Here is a 27,473-nt window from a genome sequence, read left to right as displayed (position 1 = left end):
TCCAGAATTGTTGCATAAGCGGACAGCTGTAGCTTATTAGAAGACAGTTATTTTGATGCTTCCTCTGTTATCATCTTATTATGGCTGCTGCTGGCTGAATAACATTCCTTTCTTCCAAAAAGTGGAGTCTCAAAGTCGCACATATTTCATATTTTTGAGTTTTTGCGATCTTGGGATTCCTCTGAGACAGTGACAAGTCTCTCTTCTTTCGGAGAATTTTGCCAATCTTTGCGGATCATTTTAGCCGAGATATTTTTAGTAGTAGTCCTTTGAACTTTATATGATTGGATACCTCTATGCCGTTGATCTTGGCCTTCGATACGCAACTCCACGCAGCATGTATATTATTGTGTGTTTCTTGGGGTCGACACGCAGGCGGTAGCATAAAAATGTGGACTAGTCAATTATTCTATTCTATTCTATTCTAGCCATTCTTGCCATGTTCCATTGGGCTATCGGATGTGTGGGTGATCTTCCTGTTAGCGTGGCGGCTGACGTAATAACAAATGAGTTGATTTGGGCAGTCGGATGACATTTCTTTGGCAAAGTAAAGACTAGTCAAGGTCAAAGAATATAGATGCCAGTGTGGTATAAATATTTTTGGACATTTTCAGGCAGTTGCTGACTCTTGAAAATGCTTGTCGTTGACCACGGCCATTCTCTGACACGATATCCTCCTCCTCTGAAGCTTTTATGATAATTTCGGACACGGGTCGCAAATTTCAATTTTGATCCATAATCGCAAATCACAACTTCAAACTAAGTGAAACATGCCTTCATTGATTATCACCTTTGACTGTCAAATTTCCCTTCGCATAGGTCAAATTGGGAATTGTGTGAACGCTGTGTTTATGGCCACCTGTTTCTCGGGCATCATGTTCAAATCATATATAATATATTTTTGGATGACAAAGATAACACGTTACGAAAGTAAAAAAAAATGAATAATACAAAACCATCACGGCACAGATTTGTAAACGGAATTGACTTTCTGTTTTCCTGTTTGAACCAAAAGACATAAATTTCAAAAATCGACGAAATATAAATGGAGTATAACGAATGTTTTTCCTCCCAAATCCCACGGATATTTTTATATCCCATAAATCGCCTACTCTTCCCCGATTAATCAGATTATTGTAGCAACGGATTGGGGTATAGTAAATGGTTCCAGTTACACTCATTTATGAAGCCTTTTCTTCTTGGAGATCACAACGGGCTACGCCGTGACAACTTTCTGCATACGGAAGTTCAAGATTCCTTGCATCTTTTGAACGCAAAGAGAATTGTTTTATGAGAGCCAAAGTGTTTTCTTTGTCCAACACCTCATCCGCATCCTCAGAAGAGTAAGCGTATCTATCAAAATAATAAACAACAAAGAATCATTGAGTGAAAAATATACCATTAAATTGGGTCAATTAAAAAAATAGGACTGAGACACATAGTATTTGAAAAACAAGGACTATTCACTTTTTTTAAGAAACAAGAAGTTGACTCTTGATTATTACATTAACTGAAATTAAATTCTTTAACTTAATTAATTCTCTTCTTCTCTTTTTTCTCGGTCGACTTACATCTTCCCCAATTAAAATTTACGAGCCATCTTGTGACACCCCTGACCTCTTTAAATAAAATACGCAGCGGAATAAAAATTTTCTTTAAAATATGGAAGGAGTTTCAAAATACATTTTCTTTAAACATTTAACAACCAAAATAAATACATGATCATTCAAAAGGTATAATAAAATACAAAACATCAGTCCTATGATCATGCCATCAAAATCATCCTTCCAACGGTGCATGCATATGACTCCCTGTCCACAGTCAACGTCCCGGGCCTCCACTCTGATCTGCATCACATGAAATAACTGAAATGAGAATAAATCTCAGCAAGTGGAACTCTTACATAGTAATGATACATAGTATACTCTGTAAAACATGACTTTGAAATCATAAATACCATCAACTCTGAAATATGAATACTGTAGCAATAACTGTAGCAATAGCATAGCAATAGATAGCAATACGATGGTATTCTCTTTTCTCTGGTTGGATTGATATCAATAGTATCTCTGACTGTGGTTGCAAATATCCCATCGATATAAATCGATAACTGTGAGGGATATAAGCCTATGAGAGTTGATCAACTAATTGCATGCAATGCTCTGACTATGATTCAATCAATCCAATAAAACATTTGAACTCTGAATATCATTTAAAGCCGTCATTTCGAAATCTCTTAATATCTCTTGTATTCCCTTTTAACAATAGTGAGACATCAATGCCTCCAATAGATAATCAATGGGATCAATACATAACAATGAATCAATTGAAGGGAATAACACTTTGAAACCTTTAAAACACAATACATATAATATCATGTGAGCAAAAAGGATGAAATTCCACTTACAACCCAATAGAACACCTCAAATAAGCTCTTGATTCACCACCTACAACAATAATCCATAAACAACACCAAAATCAACTCTATATCCAAAAATACAAGTTAAATAATCCATAGAACCAACCAATACTCCAACCTATAGCATGCCATTTCCAAAACCATGATAGAATTCAACCAAAAACTTACCTAAGCTTCCTAGCACCAAGGAGAACCACGATCTCAAGTCGAAAATCGAACTAGATCCAAGAATCAAAGGTAGGAAATGAAATGAAATGAAGGAAACCCTTGTTTCTAGAGAGGAAAAACGAGAATGGAGGAAAGGTAAGGTGAAAAGTGAAGTCAACTCAACCAAAAAGCAACTTAAAGCTTCGCCCATACCTCAATAATGCATGACCGCGGGTGCGCCAACACAAGGACCGCGGGTGCGCCAAGCCTACGACCAAAAAAAACCATTTTCTGAACCACTGAGACCGCGGGTGCGGTCCTTACATGACCGCGGGTGCGCTCCACCTTCGGACCAAATCTTACTCTGCGCACAGCTTCTTCAAAGATCGCCTCAGAAACGCCTCTTCCCGTCCGAATTAGAAAAAGTGGTAAACTACAAAGTTGTAGCTCTATGTCTTATCTTGACTCCCTCAAAATTTCAGATCATTTGGATGTCTGAGTAAAAAGTTATGCTAAATCTCCCAACCTGTGTCACTGGAGGAACGTCGAATCACACGACACACTTCGGGACACTTTTGGCTTACCTTCCACAATGATTTGAACAAAACTCAAAATACGAAAGTTATAGCCTTATGTCTTATCTAACCACTCCAATTGGCCTCACCTCATTTGGATCAATATACCATTTATCATGAATTTAATCGTAACGCCGCTACAAAAACACTGCACATCATCTATAACCAACCATACTAAAATCATAAATCGAAACTCTTAACATCCAAACTATACTTAAACTTACCCAAATAGCCAATAATCATACAAAATCTTAAACCATACCGTACACCGGGTTCGGCTATTACACATCTACCCCTTCTTCCCCAAATAAAACCATTAAAACAGCCATCTATCCCTTCAAATGCTTCCGTATTACACTAAATCCAACTTCACCACCTCCCCTCTGTCTACTTCCAACGTGTTTTTGTTCATTCCTCGGATCTAGATCTAAATCTACTTCAATATCTTGCCCAATTCCTTTGTATTTGAAGAAAAAAAATTCATGTCTCAGTCCACGCCCAAGTAAGTTTTCTTCATTTTTCTTGAAACCCATGTCATTATTTTCTTCATTTAGCCAGATCAAAGCTTTAATTGACCTGATGTATGATCTGTCGACCCAGAACCAATTTAGTCGATGCAGAACCAATTTTAGTCGATGCAGAACCAATTTAGTCGACCTAGAATCTACTCTTGAGAAGAAGCAAGATTCCACCCAGAAGAATTTGTCGACCAAAATTAAGTTTGTAAACCAAGTATTATAGGCCGACCAAGAAGAATTCTTTTTGGCGTCATTAGTCGACCCATATTATGGGTCGACCTGGTATGGCCACGCTTATTTTTGTTTTTTTAATTAATTTTGCCGATTTTAATTATCTTATTCTCCTAATTTTTGGTGAATTTTGTAAAATATTTCTACAGTTATCGTTGTTCATTTCGATGGTAAATGAGAAGTGAGTGAAATGATGATATATAAATTGAATCCAGGGTCCAATGCAAAGTTTATTGATATTCCAATAGATGATATTTGTTATTTCGAAAATTTAAAAAGTGAACTATATAGAGCTGGGAAAGTAGACGATACTGCCAACTTGAGGTTGAGTTATCTTCTAGAGTTGTCGTGCAACATTCAACCGATTTATATAGAGAATGATCATGATTTGAAAGCATATTTGTATTTTGGTTGTCCGAAAAGTACGGCAGTTCTTCAAGTTGAAACATGTTGTTGATGCTTGTTTTGATGTTTCCGATAATGTGCACGGAATTGGTATTGATGAATACAATAGTAATTTTAAAGAACATAGATCTTTTGATTATTATTTTGACTTGAATATTGTTCCTTTGGATCGTAATAATACCAATGAATTTTTCGACGAAACACATAATGTGGATGTCATCTATGTGGATCGTAGTAACACGGCTGAGTTATATGATGAATCACGTGATGTGAATGTCATCCATGACGTTGAGGTCGAGGCAAATGTGGTAGTAAGTAATAAGACAAATGTGCTTGCAGATGTGGATATTGATAATGGCATATTTTCATTCACAGATGGTTCAAAAATTTGTTTGTTGGTCAAGAATTTGAAGTTAAGTAGAATCTGTTTGGAAGCTTGCTTTAAATTTGATACTGTAAAAAGTAGCCAAAAAGTGTACGCCGTAAAATATATAGTGCTTGATTGCAAGTGAAGAACCTGGACCTCAAAGATTAAGAATGATTCACATGCATTCTCCGTTCGTACATATTGTAATACACACACTTGTGGTTTGATAGGGAGACGCAAGAAAATCCTCGGAGCGAGTTCTACTGTTGTTCTTGATACGTTGGTGGATAATTTTCAAGGCCATCCAGTGCCAATTGTACCGAAAGTGGTTATGGCAATGATGCGCAATAGTATGATTGCTGATATATCATAGTACAAGACTTGGAGAGGGAAAGAACTAGAAGACAATATTTTGAAAGGTGATCCTACGAAAAATTTTACTTTATTGCCTTGTTATTTGCACATAGTTGAGAAAATGAATCGATGAAGCATAACAGACATATGTGTCGATGAGGAAAATCGATTCAAGTATATATCTCTTGCCTTTGGTGCATGCGTAAGGGGATATCGAAGTATGCGTAAAGTTGTATCAATTGATGGTACGTGGTTGAAGGGCAAGTATAATGGTATTTTACTCGTGACATCGGCACGAGATGAAATTATCACCAATATCCTTTGGCGTGAGAAATTGTCGATGTCGAGTGTACTTCTTCGTGGAGTTGGTTTTTAATGAAGTTGTTAGAAGTAGTATCAGACGAGGATGAACTGGTGATAATTTCGGACAGACATCAGGGAATCAATAATGCGGTTTCTAGTGTCTATAGAAATGCGTATCATGGTCGTTGTACGTGGCATTTATCCCAAATTTTTAAAACTATGTGAAAAAAGAAGGGTGCAACCGAAATGTTTCTGCACATTGCAAAAATTTATAAGCATGTCAAGTTGGATATTGCGTACAATGATTTTAGGAAGAGATGTCCTGAGGCCGCGCAACTTTTGGACGAGAGAGATTCACTTGATCGATGGACTCGAGCATATTGTCCAAAGACCCGTACGGGGTTGAGTCTATCAATGCTAGACTACTTGAATAGAGGAAGCTTCCAATCATCGCACTTTTAAATTCTTTGCAGAAACTGGCCTCATCTTGGTTTGTCCGATATCGTCACGCATCAATTGCAGCTAACACTAATCTGACCCCTACCATCGAGGGGATATCTTCTGCTGAATTCACCAATTGAAGGAGTTCTGTTATGTTTTCTTCTGCCAAGTCTCTTCTCTAAAAAAAAGAAGGCAGGACCACTGGAAAATTAATGTCATTCACTTTCTTCAGGAACGGAATACACAGTCTCTGAGTAAGCCATGCAAAATGTCATCGTAGAATAGTACTCTAAACACAAATCATATAAATCAATCTTGGCTAATCAACTGGCTGCAATGGCATAAGCACATGTGATTCTATCAATATCAATATCAAAAACTCGACATGTGCATCTTTTTTATTCCAAGTCCACTATAGCCGAATGTCGATGGCTCCTAACATCAAACTCAAGACGTCCTAATTCAAAAACTTGCATTCCCTGGGCATCAATGAACTTGCTACGAAGAATCCCCTCGATGGTAGGCGTCTGATTATTATTAGCTGCAATTGATGCGTGGCGATATCGGGCAAACCAAGATGAAGCTAGTTTCTGCAAAGAATATAAAAGTGCAATTATTGGAAGCTTCCTCTCATCAAGTAGTCTAGCATTGATCGAATCAACCCCGTTTGTCGTCATAATATTGTAATGGGTCTTTGAACAACATGCTCGAGTCCATCGATCAAGTGAATCTCTCTCGTCCAAAAACTGTGCGGCCTCAAGATATTTTTTTCTAAAATCATTATATGCAATATCAAACTCTACATGCTTATAAATTTTTGCAATGTGCAGAAACATTTCGGTTGCACTCTTCTTTTTGCACCTAGTTTTCAAGTTTTTGGGATACATGGCATGTACAATGACAATGATGCACATTTCTGTAGACACTAGAAACCGCATTAATGATTCCATGATGTCTGTCTGAAATTATCACCAGTTCATCTTCATCTGGTACTACTTCTAACAACTTCGTTAAAAACCAACTCCACGAAGAAGTACACTCGACATCGACGATTCCCCACGCCAAAGGATATTGGTGATAATTTTCATCTTGTGTCGATGCTACGAGTAAAACAACATTATACTTGTCCTTCTACCACGTACCATCAATTGATACAACTTTCTACATACTTCGATATCCCCTAACACATGCACCAAAGGCAAGAAACATATACTTGAATCGATTTTCCTCGTCGACACATATGTCTGTTATGCTTCCTCGATTCATCTTCTCAACCATGTGCAAATAACAAGGCAATGGAGTAAAACTCTTCTTAGGATCACCTTTCAAAATATTGTCTGCTAGTTCTTTCCCTCTCCAAGCCTTGTACTATGATATATCAGGATTCATACTATTGCGCATCATCGTCATAACCATTTTCAGTATAATTGGCACTGGATGACCTTGGAAATTATCCACCAACATATCACGAACAACAGTCGAACTCGCTCCGCGGATTCTCTTGCGTCTCCTTGTCAAACCACAAGTGTGTGTATTGCAATATGTACGAACGGAGAATGCATGTGAATCATTCTTAATCTTTGAGGTCCAGATTCTCCACTTACAATCAGACACTATACATTTTACGGCGTACACTTTTTAGCTACTTTTTACATTCTCAAGTTCAAAGAAAGCGTTCAAACTGATTCTACTTAACTCCTTTTTCACCGCTTCTCTGTTTGAAAATTCTTGACCAACAAACAAGTTTGAATCATCTGTGAATGAAAATGTATCATTATCATCCACATCTGCAACCACATTTGCCTCATTACTTGCAACCACATTTGCGTCGACCTCAACGTCATGGATCACATTTACATCACGTGCTTCATCATATAACTTAGCCGTGTTACTACGATCAACATGGATAGCATCCACATTATGTGATTCGTCGAAAAACTCCCTGGTATTATTATGATCCAAAGAAACAATATTCAAGTCAAAATAATCATCAAAAGATATATGTTCGTTAAAATTACTGTTGTATTCATCAATACCAACTCTGTGCACATTATCGGAAACATCAAAGAAGCATCAACAACATGTTCAATTTCAACTTGAAGCACTGACTTACTTTTCGGACAACAAAAAAATACAAATATGCTTTCAAATCATGGTCATTCTCTATATAAATCGGTTGAATTGCACGGCAACTTTAGAAGATAACTCAACCTCAAGTTGGTTGTATCGTCTACTTTCCCAACTCTATATAGTTCAATTTTTAAATTTTCGAAATAACAAATATCATCTACTGGAATAGCAACAAACATTGCATTGGACCCTGGATTCCATTTATACATATCGCTTCACTCACTTCTCATTTACCATCGAAATGAACAACGATAACTGTAGGTATATCCTAAAAAATTCACCAAAAATTAAGAGAATAAGATAATTAAAATCGGAAAAAATTAATAAAAAACATAAATAAGCGTTGCCACACCAGTTCATTCGACCAACTTAATTTTGGTCGACCAATTCTTATGGGTGAACTCTTGCTTTTTCTCAAGAGTAGATTTTGGGTCGACTAAATTGGTTCAGGGTCGACAGATCACGAAAACTAGAACCCAGCTTATTCGAAGCAGCATTTTTTAAATCATGTCAATTAAAGCTTTGATCTAGCTAAATGAAAATAACAATGACAAGGAGTTCAAGGAAAATGGAGAAAACTTACTTGGGCATGAACTGAGACATGACTTTTTTTCTTCAAGTACAGAGGAATTGGGCAAGATGTTGGAGTAGATTTAGAATGTTGGAGTAGATTTAGATCTAGATCTGAGGAATGAGCAAGAATATGCTAGGAGTATACAGAAGGAAGGTGGTGAAGTTGAAGGGGTAGATGACTGTTTTAATAGTTTTATTTGGGGAAGAATGGGTAGATGAATCGTAAATTTTTATTGGAAAAGATGTGCGTCGACCGAGAAGAAAGAGAAGAGGAGAATTAATTAAGTTAAAAGTTTAATTCCAGTTAATTTAAGGGACAATTAAAAAAGTAGGAGTGAGAAAGAATTTATTTAAAAAATGAGGACTCTGACTTTTTTTTTTAAGAAACAAGGAGTTGACTCCTGATTATTATATTAGCCGTAATTAAACTTTTAAATTAATCAATTAATTGTCTTCTTCTCTTTCTTCTCGGTCGACACGCATATTCTCCGATTAAAATTTACGAGCCATCCATCTTTCCACCCAGAAAAATTAGTCGACCAAGAAGAATTTTCTTGGTCTCTTCTTGGTAGACCAACACCTTGGTCGACCAAGAAGAAATTGGTGTTGGATTACCAAGAAGAAATTCTTCTTCGTAGACCAAAGGACCACCATTTGGTCGACCAAGAAGAAGTTTCTTCTTGGTCGACCAACACCAATTTCTTCTTGGTCAACCAAGTTGTTGGCCCAAATTGGTACATAAATGCTACTTTGTCGACCCAAGTTAAATATGTGTTTCATATGTTAAATCATGTAATATTATGTAATGAAATTGTGATTCATGTGTTAAAATATGCATAATAGTTGTAAAATTATGATTCATATGTTAAAACATGTAATTGTGATTTTTATGTTAAAACATGTAATTCAATTGAAATTGTGATAACATATAATTGTGATTTTTATGTTAAAACATGTAATTCAATTGAAATTGTGATTCATATGTTAAAATAGTAACATAGTTGTGAAATTGAGATTTATATGTCAAAACATGTAACATAATAAGTTAAAACATATTACATTATAGAACATACTATACTTGTGATTATGTAATTGTGATTTATATATTCAAACATGTAACATAATTGTGAAATTGTGATTCATATGTTAAAACATGCAACAAAGTTATGAAATTGTGATTCATATGTTAAAACATATAACATAATTATGAAATTTGAGAAATTGTGATTCATATGTTAAAACATGGAACATAGTTGTGAAATTGTGATTCATATGTTAAAACACGGAACATAGTTGTGAAATTGTGATTCATATGTTAAAACATATAACATAATTTTGAAATTTGTGAAATTATGATTCATATGTTAAAACATATAACATAGTTGTGAAATTCTGATTCATATGTTAAAACATATAACATATTTGTGAAATTGTGGCTCATATGTCAAAACATATGTAACATAGTTGTGAAATTATGACTCATATGTCATAATATGTAACATTATAGAACATGCTTGTGAAATTATGTGATTCATATGTTAAAAACAAGCAACATTGGTCAAAATTGTGTAATTATCCGTCAAAATTAAATAATTATCGGTCATATTTTCCTTTTAATCATGGATTCATGTGTTAGAAAAAGGGTCGACCCAAAAGCAACCTTGATCGACCCAAAATCAACATGGGTCGACCGAGAGATCAACATGGTCGACCCAATATCAACATTGATCAACAATGTCAACCCAGAAATCACCATGGTCGACCCAAAAACTGACCAACAACAAAATTTCACCTAAAATACTTAAATCGAAATAAAAAAGATCAATAGAATGTCCAATAATTAAATGATCAATACAATATCGAATGATTATCAAACATATTACAATGTCTAATAATTATAAAAATCAATACAATGTTCAACAATAAAAAATTATCGACCATCAACGATCGACCAAATTGATCGACCAACTTTGATATTTGACCAAGCTTTTGATCGACCAATTCAAAGAATTGGTCGACCAAAAGCTTTTGGTCTACCAGCTTTTGGTCTACCATGGAATTGGTCGACCATGGTAGAACAATTCATGGTCGACCAAAAGCTTTTGTCTTTGAAGACTTGAAGACCAAAGCTTTTGGTCTACCATTTGGTCTTTGAAGACCAAAGCTTTGGTCGACCAATTCTTTGAATTGGTCGACCATTGCTAGAATTGGTCGACCAAAGCAATGGTCGACCATTGTGTATTTTTTTGGTAGACCAAAGCAATGGTCGATCAAAACGTGGTCGAAATTTTCTTCTTCAACCAGTCGATCGAAGAACAAAAATAAATAATAAATCGAAATAATCGTTAATTTTATCAGATTATATGTAATCAAATTTAATGATTATTTACACTTAAAACACAAGGATATTTAAGTAAATTAACTTATGAATCCTTTTTTTTAAATACCTCATGTCCCACTCCCTTCTCCCTAAATTTTCCTTATTTTAACAATCAAGAGTCAACTCCTTGTTTCTTAAAAAAAAGTCAGAGTCTTTGTTTTTTAAATACTTTGTGTCTCACTCCTATTTTTTTAATTGGCCCAATTGTTTTGTTTAATAGCACACGAGCTTTCATATATTTATAAACATTTAATTTATATGTATGTACACAATTGAAGGGACTAACACGTAGGGTCATGCTGGAAAATGATACTGTAGAACGGCTAAATTTGGCCATAAACTGAGATTTCGAAAAATTCCCACAACAATGAAGGCGTAAGCTACCAGGGATGAAAAATATTTACAGTGCACTTAGCAACGATAGCAAACATTATCGATGAGGAAAAATAATTTACCTCGTCGAGTTCTGAGATGGTGCCCATAGAGCGCATATGACGCACAATAGAGCGAATGATAAGACTTGCCAGAAGGCAGGAATGATCCATGCGTTCTGCCACTGCTCATTATATACGTCCTTCGACTTGAAATGAAGCTGCAACATCCAAGGCGGTAACTCATCAAGTTATAAAATGTAAAACCCACAAAGTATATAGAAAAATAAATATATAAATTGCTTTCATACTGTAAGAATATACAGCAAAATTACCTCGTAGCAAATCCAGCCAATGGATACGATAACCGCAACTGCCAATGCATTTGCGAACTTCCGGTAAATATCTAATTTGGCGGTCAACCTTCTGGCCTGTAACATCAAAAGACAGAGAAATTAGAGGCAAGATTTGCTGGAGCCTATATCAAAGGTAATGCTATTGCTTCAAGAAATGATGCTTTGATATGAATTGCTGTGGGGAACGGAGCTCTGGATGAGGAAAAGGGCAAAAACCCAAATTTGGAAAGATCTCGATTGCCAATATAAATATAGAAGAAACGCGACCGTGTTACAAAATGTGTCCATCCCTGGATACAATAAGCATATATGCCTTTCTAAAGGATATATTATCTATATTCTCCGTTTCTCAAGGCAAAAATACCGCATAAAAATAGCTTTCAGTTGTATGTATGTATGTTCATGAGACAAAAACCATATAGAGAGAACCAAGTACCTGAAGCTTACTCAAAGTTGAAGAGAGGGAGGTAAATATCCAAAGAATGAAGAAAGCATCCAAAATCGCCATGGGAAGTGAGACCCCTATAAGGATATGGGTTTGTTCATCTGAAACCCATGTGTACAAACCAGGGTACCGGGTAGTTTTATGAATGCCCGGGTAAGTTTTCCCTTCCCGGGTGTGATGGCTTCATCCGCAGTCCTTTACCAGTAGCCCGGGTCCTCATAGAGTTGGTCGGGTGCTTCTCACCTGTCCAGGGAATGTTCTCGGTTGGATACCCACTTGGGCAACCTCGAGAATAGCGCTACCTCGATAAATGAGCCACACTCGAGTGTAATCATTATAGCCAATCTAATCCGCCAGAGCAACTTGGGTTTGGAGTGTCCGAGAAGTCATCAGAAGCTAGTATGGTAGACCGACTTAGTAGGTGACGCGGGAATCGAGGTAACTACCCATTCCTCTCCTATAAATAGCAGGTATTAATGTCATTAAATGATCCTGAAGAAAAAAACCTTTGAACTTTAAGCATTCTACGTATTTTTCCTCAGATATTGTTCGAAGTTCATCATCATACAACCTGCTGACTTTATCATCGGAGTGGCTACGTCGGAAACCCCTCCGGCGCTCATTCACGAGTTCTTTTCATTGTTTGCAGGTGTTGTTCAAGCCATTGTCTTCGCTCAAAATTCCCAAAACATTAAAAATTGTTGATTTGATCCGATTGGAGCTCCTTACCCGGCTCGCCCATTTCAAGAGGATCTCATCATTGGCGTCGTCTGTGGGAAATTATATTGAGCTCGAGGCGTTGATATGGCTCGTACCAGAAGAACAGACCAAGATAACTCCCGGGCCCAGGCGGACGGGGGACAATCTTCAAGACAAGTAAACGTTAATAATACCGACCAGAATCTCGTAACCATGACCCGAGAGGAATTAAAAAAAATGATGGCTGATGCAATGGTTCATGCTATGGCCCGAAAAGAAGTTTCTCGACGTAACACACCACCAGAGCAGGAGCAAGAACAGGAGCAGGGGCGAAAGGAGGATGAGGAAGGGAGTGAAGAGAATGTAGATTATAGTGCCGGGTCGAAGGCTCCGACTACAGCAGAGGAGTTGAAAGATTTAAAGCAGCAAATGAAGGTCTTAGAAGGACAGCTGGAAAGTCGCAGCTCTGCCCGGGCCGCGGCAAAAGGATGTCCATTTGCCGATATCATTGTTCGGGAACCTCTTCCTGGAAACTTCAAGTCTGCCAAAATAAAAGATTATGATGGCAATGCGGACCCGGAGGAGCATTTAGCCAGATTCGAGAATATGGCCATGTTACACTGCTATACTGATAGAATCAAGTGCAAAGTGTTCTTGACCACTCTGGTGGATTCCGCTCAGAGGTGGTTTGAGGGTTTGTCCCCCCAAAGCGTGCATTCGTTCTGAGATTTCCAAAAGATATTCCTACACCACTTTAGTAGTAGTAAGAAATACAAAAAGACCGCTTTCAGTCTTTTTGAGGTAAAGCAGAGCCCTGAGGAGAGTTTGCGGGCTTACATCAGAAGATTCAACAGAGTGGCTCTAGACGTCCCGTCTTGTGCCCGGGGATTTTGAGGACCTGTTATCCCGGGCAGAGAAGTACATAAATATGGAAGAAGCCCAGAAACAAAAGAGGGAAGCGGTGAGGAAAGAAAGAGGAGACCGGGTATCTAAGCCCGAGGAGAGGGGACAAAAGAGGGGCAATTCAGGGCATTTCTCTCATCATGTGCCTCTGAAGATTGCCCGAGAGAGGGAGGTGCAGGAATGTAGTAGGGATTTGGCCCCGGATCATCAACTGGCCCGGCCAGAGAAAAAGGGATTTTGTGCGCTTCACAAGTTAGGCTACCATAACACTGAGGATTGCAAAGTTCTGAAGGGAAATTATGTTGCGCCTTCCCTCCCAAGGCCCATTATCAATACCCAGATGTCTAGGGTGCCGCCATGGACGTCCCGGCAGCCCGGATCTAGTTCCCGGGGAGGGGGTGTGAGAAACAATCCTAGAATCGAACCCGGAAGGAGGAGGGGCCTGAACCCGAGCAAAGAAAGAAGTCACCCCCGGTTGTAGGGACGATTAAAATGATATCCGGAGGCTCTACTGATGGAGACTCCAATCGAGCGAGGAAGTCAAGGAGTAGGAGAGAGTGTTTGGAGGTGGAAGGATCGAGGAAGAGTGAGGCAATCATCAGTTTCGGCCCGGAGGACCTGAGAGGGGTGAATCTACCCCACAACGATGCCTTGGTGATCCAAGCCCGAGTGGCGAATTATGACATTCTGCGGGTCTTCGTGGATTCAGGCAGTTCTGTGAATGTAATTTTCAAAGATGCCTTTGAGCAGATGGATTTACAGGGCTATCACCTTGAAACAGTGGAAACTGCTCTTTTTGGCTTCGCCGGGCACGTGGTTTATCTGGAAGGGGAGATTATTTTACCTCTGACCCTGGGCTCTCACGATCTCAAGAGAACAGTGATGACTTCCTTCACTATGGTGGACTCCCCCTCATCGTATAACATCATCCTTGGGAGGCCGGCCATGAATGAGTTAAGGGCTGTAGCGTCTACCTACCACCAGAAAATAAAATTTCCTGTGGGAGCAAGGGTAGGAGAAGTCCGGGGAGATCAACCCTCTTCTAGAAAGTGTTATGTAGAAGCGGTCCGGGCGGATCAGAACAGATCTAAGAAGGAGGGGAAGAGGGCTAAGATAGGTGAGACAGGAGGAAGGATAGTGGAGGAAGGGGAGATACACTTTGTGGCCGAGGAAGAGCAGGAGGAGGTGGAGATTGGGCCAGGACAGCAAATCCGGTGGCTCGGGATCTCAGCACGACCACCCGGGTAAGTTTAATTAAATGTTTAAAAACTAACATTCATGTGTTTGCCTGGTCCCAGCAGGAGCTTACGGGGATTTCCCCCTTTATATCGGAGCATCATTTAAACATCCTCCCGGGGTCTCACCCCGTGAAGCAGAAAAAGAGGCACTTTGGTCCTGAAAAGGACAAAGTCATAGCAGAACAAGTCAAGGTGCTCCTGAAGGCGGGGCATATTCGGGAAATTCAATTCCCTACTTGGCTTTCCAATGTGGTTTTAGTACCTAAATCCACTGGAAAATGGCGCATGTGCGTAGACTTCCGCGATCTAAACAAAGCGTGCCCCAAAGATCATTATCCGCTGCCCCGGATTGACCAGCTGGTAGATTCCACCTCGGGCTATGAGCTGTTGAGCTTTATGGATGCATACCTGGGGTATCATCAGATTCCCTTGGCCAAAAAAGATCAAGATAAAGCTAGCTTCGTCACCTCTGGAGGTACATTTTGTTATATTGTAATGCCTTTCGGGTTGAAGAATGCAGAGGCCACTTATCAGTGTCTTATGGACAAAGTGTTCGAGAAACAGCTGGGGCGGAACGTGGAGGTCTATGTGGATGATATCTTAAGCAAGACCCGGGAGGTCACTACTTTTATTGATGATCTACAGGAAACTTTTGCCACCCTCATGCAACATGGGATCAAGCTTAACCCGGCCAAATGTATTTTTGGCATAAAGAGTGGCAAATTTCTGGGATTCATGGTAACAGATCGGGGAATTGAGGTAAACCCGGAGAAGGTAAAGTCTGTCTTGTGTATGCCCTCTCCCCAGTCTGTAAGAGAGGTGCAAAAGCTGACAGGAAGGATTGCTTCCCTTTCTCGATTTATATCCCGATCAGCACACAGAAGTTATCCTTTCTTTCAAGTCTTGAGAAAGGCCAAGCACTTCGGATGGGACGATAAATGTGAACAAGCCTTCCAGGACTTGAAAGCCCATCTTGCAAAACTCCCGGTATTAGTAAAGCCCGAGCCCGGAGAGCGATTATTCATGTATTTATCCTCTACAGAGCATGCTGTCAGTTCAGTGTTGATCAAAGAAGAAGGCTATGATCAGAAGCCTGTCTATTATGTCAGCCACGCTCTAAGAGGGCCCGAGCTCCGATATACAGAGGTGGAGAAGATTGCATTGGCTTTGATCGTGACCGCTCGGAAGCTAAGACCTTACTTCTTATCGCATCAAATAGTGGTTCTTACCAACAGCCCTCTTGGTAGAATCATGACCCATGCTGAGGTATCCGGGCGAATGATTAAGTGGACGATGGAATTGGGGGAGTACGATATCGAATACAAACCACGAGTGGCTATCAAGGCACAAGCTTTATCAGACTTTTTATCTGAGATGATCCAGCCTAGTAGAGAAGAAGTGTGGAGAGTTTTTGTAGATGGGGCGTCTAGCCTTGCGGGGTGCGGAGTAGGAGTCGTGATGATATCTTCCCCGGGAGAAAAAATCAAATTGGCAATAAGGATTGATTCCCGAGTAACTAATAATGAGGCCGAGTATGAGGCTGTGCTAGCTGGATTACGAGCTGCTCGGGAAGTCGGGGCTTCCCGAATAATTATATATTCTGATTCACAACTCGTAACACAGCAGATAAAGGGTGTGTATGAAGCTAAAGATGATAGGATGCTGAAATATTTACAGCTTATCAGAGCTCGAGCAGAAGGCTTTTCGGATTGGAGTATCGAGCAAATCCCCCGAGAAGAAAACGACGAGGCAGATATTCTGGCAAAAATGGCAGCATCCCTAGGAGAAGTAAACACCTGGGAGGTATTGCATGTCTCCCGCTTGATCCTCTCGATGGACGAAGAAGGAACACCCGATCCAGAAAGCTCCTGGATGACGCCCTTAATCAGATTTATTGAAAAGGGTGCACTACCCGAGGACAGAGATCAAGCTCAGAAGATCAAGAGACAAGCTCCCAGGTTTGTGCTCTTAAACGCAATCTTGTATAAAAGATCATTTCAGGGGCCTCTTTTAAAATGCTTGCCTAAAAAGGAGGTAGATTATGTACTCCGAGAAATTCATGAAGGATGTTGCGCGGAGCACCTCGGAGGAAGATCTCTAGCTCGAAAAACCATGCTTGCAGGATTTTGGTGGCCAACCCTTGGTCAGGATGCAGCTCGGGTGGTTCAAACCTGCGAAGGCTGTCAACATCATGCAAATTTCAAACACAGCCCGGCTGCTCTTATGAAGCCTATTTGGGCATCCTGCCCTTTTGATCAATGGGGCATGGACATTGTAGGTCCTTTCCTGCTTGCCCGAGCTCAGAAGAAATTCTTGTTAGTGGCAGTCGATTACTTTTCCAAGTGGGTGGAAGCTGAGCCCTTGGCAAGAATTACGGAAACGGAGGTACTGAAATTCCTGTGGAAAAATATTGTATGCCGATTCGGAGTGCCCCGGAGATTAATCTCAGATAATGGCAGACAATTTCAAGGCAAATGAATTGTTGCATGGTGCCAAGAAATGAAGATCACTCAATCCTTCACCTCTGTGGCTTATCCTCAAGCAAATGGCCAAACAGAAGTTGTCAATAGGATCATTGTACAGGCGTTGATGACGAGACTTCAGGGTAAGGGGAAGGATTGGGTTGAAGAATTACCTAGTGTTCTTTGGGCCTACAGGACTACTCCGCGGATACCGACTCAGGAAACCCCTTTCAGCCTCGTATATGGCTCTGAAGCAGTTCTCCCAGTTGAGATTGGAGAGACTTCTCCTCGGGTAGAATCTTACCCACACGATAATGATGAAAGCAGAGCCAGGGAGTTGGATTTAGTCGAGGAAACGAGAGACCGGGCATTTATCCGCATGGAAGCATACAGAGGTCGAGTGATGAAATCTTACAATAAGAAGGTCCGAATCCGAGACTTTCAAATTGGAGACTTAGTCATGAAAAAGGTCAATCCAGCAGGAGAGGTGGGAAAATTAGAGGCAAAATGGGAAGGGCCTTACAAAATCACTCGGAGAGTCAGCTCCGGATCTTTTTATCTAGAGGATGCACAAGGACGCCCTCTCAAAAGACCTTGGAATGTATTTAATTTAAAGCAATATTATACTTGACAGATGTAATCTATTCGCCAAAAGACGTAAATGAAATATTTGTTTTTCCCAGAAGTGTTGTGTTATTATCTCCCACATTCCGGAAGAAAAAGCCCAGGGCACTACACCCTGGCTCAGGGCCACACACCTCGACCATTCCCAAGTCCCGGGACATGCTCCGCGGCCCAAGGCTCCGCACCTTGGTTCTAAAAAGCCCAAGGAGTTACACCCGGGCTCAAGACTCCGTATTTAGCAAGGTTCGCGTTCTTTAATTTCCTATCGAATATAAAATATTTGGTCCGCTAGAGATCAAGATATTGCGCAAGGAAAAATGATTTTTATAGCCAAAGCCCGGGGGCAAGAATTACACAAGGAAGTATGGAAATCTAAAGAAACAATCTTAAACTAAAAATACTACAGCAGACTATTCCCCAGTCTTTTCAGAAGCCTTTTTAGTCTCCTTGTCGGCATCATCATCCTTGGGAAGGGAGTCAATGGCTCGATCTATGTCTGGAAAGCCCTCCTTGTCTGCCGGAATCAAGCCCTCCTCCTCAAATTGCTCCCGGCATTTCGCAAAGCCAACTTTGAAGTAGTTATACGATCTATCTTCAACAGCCGCTTGGAAATCCGAGGATCGGAGAAAGACAGTCTTCCATTCCTCATGAGTGAGCTGGAAAAGCTTGAGTTTATCTTCAGCAGCCACAACCCGGTGTTGTTGAAGAGTGGCTTCTTCTTCAAGAAATCGAGCTCGGGATTCCAGAAAAGCAATTTGCCTTTGAGAGGCTTCTTCTCGAGCAAAACTCTCATCTCGAGCACGTTGAGTTGAAGCCAATTGTTGATTGGCTCTTTCCAAAGAAGCAAGGAGCCCGGCAACTTTCTCCTCGTGCAGCTTCTCGGCCCGGGCGATCTCCCCTCGGAGCTGGTCATGAACTTCTTGAGACGTCCGAGCCTGTCTATTCGTCCTGGTGGCCACTGCCGCCACTTCCTCAAAGGCCGAGACCATCATTTGAGCCGCCTGGATAGAGACAAAAGTCAGGAAAAATAGGTCGGTATCAATATTAAGCTGTAAGACGAAGAACTTACAGAGAGAAGCCGGTTTGATCCTTCCAAAAATCTGTTAGTGGCAGGGATGCTCTTCAAAAATATTGCTTCAGTGGGGCTGAGCATTTGCTTGAAGCGTTTAGCACCACTAACAGTAGCTCCCTCGAAAAAAATATTGTTGGAAGGGAGCTAGGAGGTTGAGGCCCCAGTAGTTTGGGGGGGCGGTTGGGGTTGTGCAGGTGGGGAAGTGCAGGGATCACCCTCAGATGGGCCTTCCAGAACAACCATCTCGGGCTCCGCCGTGGCTTTTCTTTTTCTTTGACTGAGAGGGGCGAGATCTTCAGCATCCTCTACAGTCTCAGCCATTGTCCGAGAAGTTTCTTCCCGGGGAAGATCTTCCCCAGTAACTGCCACTCCTCGAGACACCTCCTCGGCAGCACGTTTCTTTTCTGCTTCGGTGGCTGCACGGCGCGCCGCAAGCTCCTGTTCCCGGGCGATTTTCTCAGCTGCTCGTCTTTTAGCAAAAGCTGCTTGCATCTCGGAATTGTCTGGACAAAAAAGAATAATGTTAAATAAATCAAGGAGGGAACAAGGAAGGAGGCGGCAGGAAAGAGGGGCGAATTACCGGGTTGAGAGCCTGAGCCTGCCACCTCATCAATAATGTGATCTTCGGGATCCTCAGCCCGGGGACTCAACCCATACGCGGTCAGATTATCATCAGAAATTAGTGTGGAAGATGAGTATCTGCGCCCCTCCACCAAATCTTGGCTCACAATGAAGGGTTCTTCGAATTTGTAAGTGCCGGGGAGGGAAGGTTGTGTAGGCAGAGAGGAGAGAAAACCGGTCAAGCAGGGAAGATCTCCCGGGAGTCGAATAAAAAAGTATCTTCCTTTCCACCCTTTTTGAGAAGAGGGTATATCATCAAGGAAGCGAGTATTGTGCCGGGCAGTCAGGGAAAAGGCATTGTCCCCGAAACGGCAAGAAAAGTAATAGTGAAAGATGAGGGGGTTAATAAAAAAATTGTTCATATTAAAGAGGACATAAGTGGCAGCCATTATTCTAAAAGAATTAGGGTGGAATTGGTTAACTGGTATGCCAAAAAATTTGGCAACCGCAATGTAAAAGGGGTGAATCGGAAACCTAAGACCATTCTTAATTTGGTCCCGGAAGAAAGTAGTATACCCTGGAGGGGGGTTTTTTGCCCTGTCAGAGGACCCGGGTATTAGGATAGAAAGATTGGAAGGAATGTTACCCAAGGTCCTAAGTTCCTCATCCGCCCCTGAGCGCAGGGTGCTACTCAAAGAGGAGAACCAGGGAATTCCCGGGGCCTCGGTGGGAGGAGGGCCCGTGGCCCGAGCTTTACCCTTACCTTTCTTCTGGGCAAGAGCTCAGGAGTGACTAGGAGGGAGGGGTTTAGAGGAAGATGGTATGATTGGAGAGGCTACTAGTTTCTTAGCGGGTTGGGTGATAGAGCGACGGGGTGGGGGAGATTGAGAAGCATCGGAGCGTAACGCAGCAGATTCGTCGCTAGGCGAGCCTCGCGCGTTGGCTCCCGACGTGGAAGAGGTAGAATTAGACATTTTGAAAGAAGAGTACTTACGAGTAAATAAGAGAGACAGTGAGGAGGTCGCCGGAGGAAAATGGTTGTACACGCCGAAGAAGTAGAGAAAACCAAGCGCAAGAGTTCCGCTGAAATTTGAATTCAATAGTGATTTTGGCAAAGGACTATACCACTATTTATAAAGGGAGGGGCTTGATCTCTACCGTTGATTTGCATCTAAACGGGTGGTCGAGATAACCCTCGGGAATCGGATTGTACGTGAAGGGACACGCGCAATCATTAAAGTGTCAGGCCTATTGTTCCTCGGAATATGAAACGTTACTGACCGTTGGAATAGAGTAACACGTGTCATTATGATGTTGTGTGGATAGGCCGGGAGGTTTTGAATACCTCGGTGGGTTTGTTTCGTAGCTCGGGAAGCCTAAAGACCCGGGATGGTGATTTCTGGGACCGGTTAGTTCGATACCCCGGTATGTTGTTACAAATTCAAAGATTTAACTAGCTCGGGAGTATGTTCTAAGTGCAGGAGATACCAGATCCGGGGACCATATTTTCACCAAATATGTCACGAGTGTAATTTCAATCTTAAAGATTGGGTTATCCTAATTTATGGTACGTCTGTTATTTCAGTTCGCATTAATTTGTACAGGATTTGTTTGCAACAGAATAACGAGGCAGGAAAAATCAATAAAACTTCCATTACATACGATAACGACGAAGAGTTATGGGATCCATTATATCAGATACAGAATCCTGCCACTCCGTTATCCACTTAGTTAACTCGTGAATACAGAGGTTGACAAAGGATTCATCCTTCATTATCTTGTCCAAAGCACGCCATTCTTTCCACAACATCATGTGCAGCAAAACCTCGTCACCAACCAGATCTGTTACCCGGTTTACTGCAAACTCTCGGATATACTTCCTTGCTCTTGTTCTTTGTACTCGAGTAGGGGCGAGACGATTGCGGTAGGTATAGTCCAGGTCATAAACCTTGTCCCGCACGGCCATGACCTTCGCCCATATGCGTTGTTCAATTCTTCTCTTCAACTCCTCCACATGAGGACGCATTTCCGGAGTCACCAGGACATGTGTACTGCTGCAGGCACTGGAACCACTTGAGCTCGACATTTTGGATTAAGGTTCATTTTGCATCTGTATCCTCTTATTTATAGGCAAGCAAGGAAGTCCAAGAGCCTCAGCCAGTCGAAGCGTCTCCTTTATTATTCAAAGTCAAAAGTTGATCGAAACCATCGAATCTGGACAGGTGGACGATCAGGACGCCCCTCGTAGATTGCGCTGGGCAGACGAAAGGGTCTGACGGTTATCAAAACATCAAATCTGATGCACCTCGGAATACAGAACGTTTTCGTTTGGCAGGAATTTAATAAATCTCATATCATTATGACACCACGTCAGCAGACCGGAGGATTCTTGGTCCTGGCTTATTCCTTTTCCCGGACTACAAATTCGGGACTCGGGCATATTGAGTGATAGGGCGGGATTTCAAAAACTCAAGCATTTGGTTTTTAAGTCTGAGGAGTATTAGCCATGTTAATCTTCGTTATTTACTTATTGTTAATTTGGTTTTGACGTTCTACCAAATACATGCAATAACAAAGCGAAAAAGATATTTTATTAATTAAAAGAAGTGAGCAGAGAGTACACGAAGATGTTCCTTTTCAACAAACATCTTCCATTTGTGCAACCAGCCACTGAGATTCCCGGTAGCGGTCTTGCCAAAGCTATCTGACCCGGATATATCCTCCAGGATCTTCAGCTCCCTTTGTAGCATTAGTGCGTAGACACCATGGTGAGTAAAGATGTCCACGTACTCCGCAACACCGAGGCGTCGGCGATATTTCCGCATAAGAGCCACGTTCTCAGGAGAAGGAACCCCCTCTACATACTGAGAGGATTCCAGCTTGTATAATTTTTCCCAGAAGTGAAGTATTTTGTGAAAGACTTCGTCCTCCATAGTCGTTTTTCTTCTCTCTATTGCAGATGCCATGAGCTCTTCAGCCATATCCGGAACTTTCGAATTGCTTGAACCTGCCATTGCACTGATGAGACGGAAGAATAAGCAAGGTCATTATTTATAGGGAAGAGAATTATTCTCCGCCCTCGATTCAAATCTAATCGGACGATCATATGACGCCTAGGAAATCGTGCGTACAAGTGAAGAGACGTGTGCGGTTATCGAGGGAACAGACTCATCATTACCTTGGAAAACGAGTAATTTTCAGTAAAATCCTTGTTAATGTATACGTAATGATGTGTTCGATCGATTCTCTCGAGAATAGTAATTATCAGATTTTGAGGAGTCGGGGGTATGAGATACAAGACGCTTAGAAAGTTCCCTCACTCGGTATTTATTCACACTTGCAATCCGGGAGAGAGCAGGAAAGATTGAATCGGGACAGCGAGTCAAGCTCTAGCCCGACTATTTTAGGGATGGGTGGTGATACCCCTATAAGGATATGGGTTTGTTCATCTGAAACCCATGTGTACAAACCAGGGTACCGGGTAGTTTTGTGAATGCCCGGGTAAGTTTTCCCTTCCCGGGTGTGATGGCTTCATCCGCAGTCCTTTACCAGTAGCCCGGGTCCTCATAGAGTTGGCCGGGTGCTTCTCACCTGTCCAGGGAATGTTCTCGGTTGGATACCCACTTGGGCAACCTCGAGAATAGCGCTACCTCGATAAATGAGCCACACTCGAGTGTAATCATTACAGCCAATCTAATCCGCCAGAGCAACTTGGGTTTGGAGTGTCCGAGAAGTCATCAGAAGCTAGTATGGTAGACCGACTTAGTAGGTGACGCGGGAATCGAGGTAACTACCCATTCCTCTCCTATAAATAGCAGGTATTAATGTCATTAAATGATCCTGAAGAAAAAAACCTTTGAACTTTAAGCATTCTACGTATTTTTCCTCAGATATTGTTCGAAGTTCATCATCATACAACCTGCTGACTTTATCATCGGAGTGGCTACGTCGGAAACCCCTCCGGCGCCCATTCACGAGTTCTTTTCATTGTTTGCAGGTGTTGTTCAAGCCATTGTCTTCGCTCAAAATTTCCAAAACATTAAAAATTGTTGATTTGATCCGATTGGAGCTCCTTACCCGGCTCGCCCATTTCAAGAGGATCTCATCAGGAAGTACAAAGAAAAGTCTAGCATTTCCTGAGAAATCGCTCACAGCACCAACATTTTCAATCAGTTCAAGTACTTCTGATGCAAAGAAGAAAGTTCCTCCAAGCAAGAGAACTTTAAAACCAAGACCACCTACGGTAGGTCTAACAACACCATAACCCATAGAAACAATGAGGACGATCAATCGTGATACAGTACGTTTCACGGCTCTGAATGTGACAGCCCAGACAGTGATCCCGGTCGGCCTAATGCCGGTTTCGTTAAACTCAACATAATCGAAATACCATAATGCCATCTCAAGCATTCCCAATGTTATAACAAGAGTAATACAGTTTAGCAATGGAAGAACTTCTTTCCAAAATATTGCATACTGTGAAAACCAGAAGATACCGAGCACCAAAAATGAAAGAGACATGAACCCATAGAAATTCCTGAGGGGAGCCATTCTTCCAGGTAGGTAGCCAGTGGGATTTTTCCAAACACTTCTCCCATCGACAAAAACCTCTTTAAGTTTGGGATCACAATGCATAAAATACAGGTTATACATTCCAGTTTTCGTAATTTGAATGGATCTGGGCTGCAGCGTAGCTTCTAAAACGTCAACATCAAATGAAGCACCAAACACCTGGGGCCAACCTGGATTATTAACAGAGGGGCGATGAATGATTTCACCCTCAGTGCAGGCTCCAAGTTTGGCAAGATCTGCTGTGCAGCACAGAGCTCTTTGACCTCCATAGGCCGAGCCCCCTATCGTTTCCCTATCATCCACCTCAAATACAATTGCATGGATTGATTTAGAACTGAAATTAGAAATCTCCAAGGGCCTCCGAAATATTATCTTCTCGAAACTGGTTTTGAAGAAAAATGAGGGTTAGACAAATTTTTTTGCCTGAAACCATAACATAAAGAACAAGAACCTTCGGAAAGGGAAACTTAATCTATTTCATTTGAAACCAAAAGTTAGAAGGTCCTGGCTTAGAAGAAGCTAGGATCTGGTAAAGGAAAATCAAGTCACACACAAACTTTCGACAAATGCTCCAACACCACGAATAATTTACCAAATCCAAGCTCAAATACCAGAACTCAACATTCAAGGCCAATTTAGCGCTCGAGGGAGGGATGCTTAAATTTTTAACCGAAACCGAATACTCTTCCAGAACTACACCTATTCATGCAACACGGAATAAAAACAAATAGACAAAATTCAGCAAAAAAAACAAACAAACAAACAAACACACAGCGAAGAGAATCGATATCCACCGAATGGAAGAGAAGGCAGGTGAGGATTCGTTAAGGTCAGGAGCAGAAGAGTAAATCCCTTCACTTCCACCGTGAACAACGAAAGCATTCCCCTTGCTTACGAATCTCTCCCCCGGGTAAACATGCACCGACGTCTCCACCCGCAGCAAACAGAGCATCAGCAGCACCACCCAGAGAAGAATGGTAGTTAAGGAGCTGCATCGCGACATGGCAACTGAATTGAGGGGATAGATTATAGATCTCTCTCTCAGTGCAGAAGCAAGCTGAGCCTAGTGACCTCCGACCAGTGTTTCTCCATTTTTACGCTTTGTCCTTTTTTCACTTTCACAGAATTCATTGTCAACTACCGTCAAACCAAATCTTAAATAGAATTTATTTATTTTTAATTATATTTTTTACAAATAGAAAATCATGTTTTTAATTATTTTAATTTTATTATATACGTCTATTGGGTGTAATTATAAAATCCACATATTTAAACCACACTGTCAATGATAGGATGATTATATAATTTTATTTTTATCAAATTTTTAACTCAAAACAGTTTTGAATTATTATATTGTCTATATATATTAATTCATCACGTATTTTTCATTCCACGAATCAAACGATCGATTCCGAAAGGATAGAATAAGGGTCATTCATAATCTACTATAACATCTCATCAACTTGGAACCAATCGAAACTATTATATACTAGAAATAATGCATATGTGTTGCACATGAGAAACGTATATTGGAGTAATAAGAATTCGAAACAAAATTAGTTAACTCAACAAAAGATAATAACAATAGTATTGTAAATTTTGACAATTCATGTTAATTACGTATATGTAACTAATTTGGATAAAAACATATTTGTTTAGTTTTTTAAAAAAAAGATTTGGACTAGTCAGTTTTTTCTCATATCTTTTTATCATAGCGTTTTTTTGTTATTTGTCATATTCTCTCAACAAATGCATATATTTTATTATAACTTCAATTATTACATTTTTTTGGCAATCAGTTATCTGCAATTATTTTTTATTTATAATAGTGTTGGTTATTATTCTCTTTTATGTAAAATGACAATCATTGTTACTAGATGTTTTTACGTTCCTAATCACCTTTAATTTATTAGATACTTATACTTGATAACATATAAACTGAATATTATTATAACAATCTACTAACATATAAAAGTATTGATGTATTAATAAAAAAAAATATTGATTGAATGTTGTCATCTATTTGTAATTTATAATAATAATATTTTTGACAGTAAATCATCTTTTTACTGACTCTTATGACACTTACTTTAATATTTTATAATAAGTCATAAGCATAATGAGCACAATTAAATTATTAATGTTATATTAATATTATTTCCAGATAATAATATTTTTAATTTTCTTAATTGTCATATATATTCACGAAATAATTTGTGTATCCTTATTTTGAGAAAAAATTATTACATTTACAAAGTTTGAATAGTAAATATAATTTTCTAGTAGGATACATTTAATTTGAAAACTGAATTCATTGTACGGAAAACAACATTTCTTCCTCTCTTTCTATTTTTTGTTTTTCTTGTCTATATATTTTGTTATGTGTGAACATATACTCTACTTCACTGTCTTAATTGACATATAATATATCTTCATTATATAATTTTGTGTACATTAAATATGAATAAGTCCATTTTGTAGTTTTTCATTTCTTCGACTTAGGCTAACACATTAAGATGTGATATATGTAAAGATAAGAATTTTCAAATTCAGTTTATTCATAATGATTTTTTAACCAACTCAAAATGATAAAAATTTGGATTTATAATTATTTTAAATATGATATAAAAATAATAGATGGAAAAATTTCTTGATCTTTTAGTTGTAAAACTACAGTGATAAATGCATGCATGTGTTCTATTTCATTGTGGCGATTATAATTTTCTTTAAATATATCACTTCTCACTTAAAGATCAAACTTTGTTTATTTCTTTATTTGAGGATCGAAAAATCCAATATTTCATTTAAATGTTTTAGTTAATAATATTTACATGAGTTATATTAGGTATTTCTTCAATTTGAAAAGAATCAATTATCATTGAATCTATAAAAAATATGCAAACCGAAGAATGATTTCAAATTTAAAAATATAGTTACATTTAAAGGATCAATTCAAAACTAAAGTTAATGCAACTTCTTTCTTATAGTTTTACAAATGTAGGAGCAAATCTTTCCGTTTTATAAAAAGCTATAATTGATAGTAACAATGCAAGTTAAATCTTTTAAATCATACAACAGCTCAAGCGTCACGTTTCAATTACTTTACTTACCAAGGACAATTATTGTACTCAATAATATCTCTCATAATAACTTGTTAAAGAAAATATTACTCCCAAGAATTTTTGGATATGACAAAATCAAGACAGTTCTGCGGTTCATATGTGTGACATATATCAGTTCAACCGTCCAGCTCAAATGATGAAGTATCTTTCTAACCGTCCAAAGCTCAAAGGAGTTTCAACCGTCTATCAGAACCGGATCATTTAA

The 27,473-nt window shown here is 39.8% G+C and overlaps 1 protein-coding gene across 1 annotated transcript; it reads right to left on the bottom strand.

Annotated features, from left to right (window-relative positions):
• Positions 1-898: 898 nt before the first annotated feature.
• On the bottom strand, positions 899-25,290 carry LOC140841202 (uncharacterized). The gene is made up of 6 exons (XM_073208465.1): positions 24,941-25,290; positions 23,689-24,528; positions 12,007-12,085; positions 11,550-11,645; positions 11,299-11,435; positions 899-1,353 (listed from the first exon to the last, which is right to left on the bottom strand). Exons 1-6 carry the CDS (start codon positions 25,147-25,149, stop codon positions 1,182-1,184), a joined length of 1,533 nt encoding a protein of 510 aa, XP_073064566.1. The 5' UTR covers positions 25,150-25,290; the 3' UTR covers positions 899-1,181.
• Positions 25,291-27,473: the final 2,183 nt, after the last annotated feature.

Source organism: Primulina eburnea, chromosome 9 (assembly GCF_022965805.1).
Source record: "Primulina eburnea isolate SZY01 chromosome 9, ASM2296580v1, whole genome shotgun sequence".
NCBI lineage: Eukaryota > Viridiplantae > Streptophyta > Magnoliopsida > Lamiales > Gesneriaceae > Primulina > Primulina eburnea.
The sequence above is the reverse complement of the archived record's forward strand: the minus strand, read 5'-3'. Positions and strand labels throughout refer to the sequence as shown.

Excerpts from the sequence above, each read along its gene's own strand:
- LOC140841202 (XM_073208465.1), bottom strand. The coding sequence starts at position 25,149 with ATGTCGCGATGCAGCTCCTTAACTACCATTCTTCTCTGGGTGGTGCTG. Across the intron at positions 24,529-24,940 it reads CCTGCCTTCTCTTCCATTCG|TTTCGAGAAGATAATATTTC; the intron begins GTGGATATCGAT and ends CTTCAAAACCAG. Across the intron at positions 11,646-12,006 it reads CAACTTTGAGTAAGCTTCAG|GCCAGAAGGTTGACCGCCAA; the intron begins GTACTTGGTTCT and ends TTGATGTTACAG.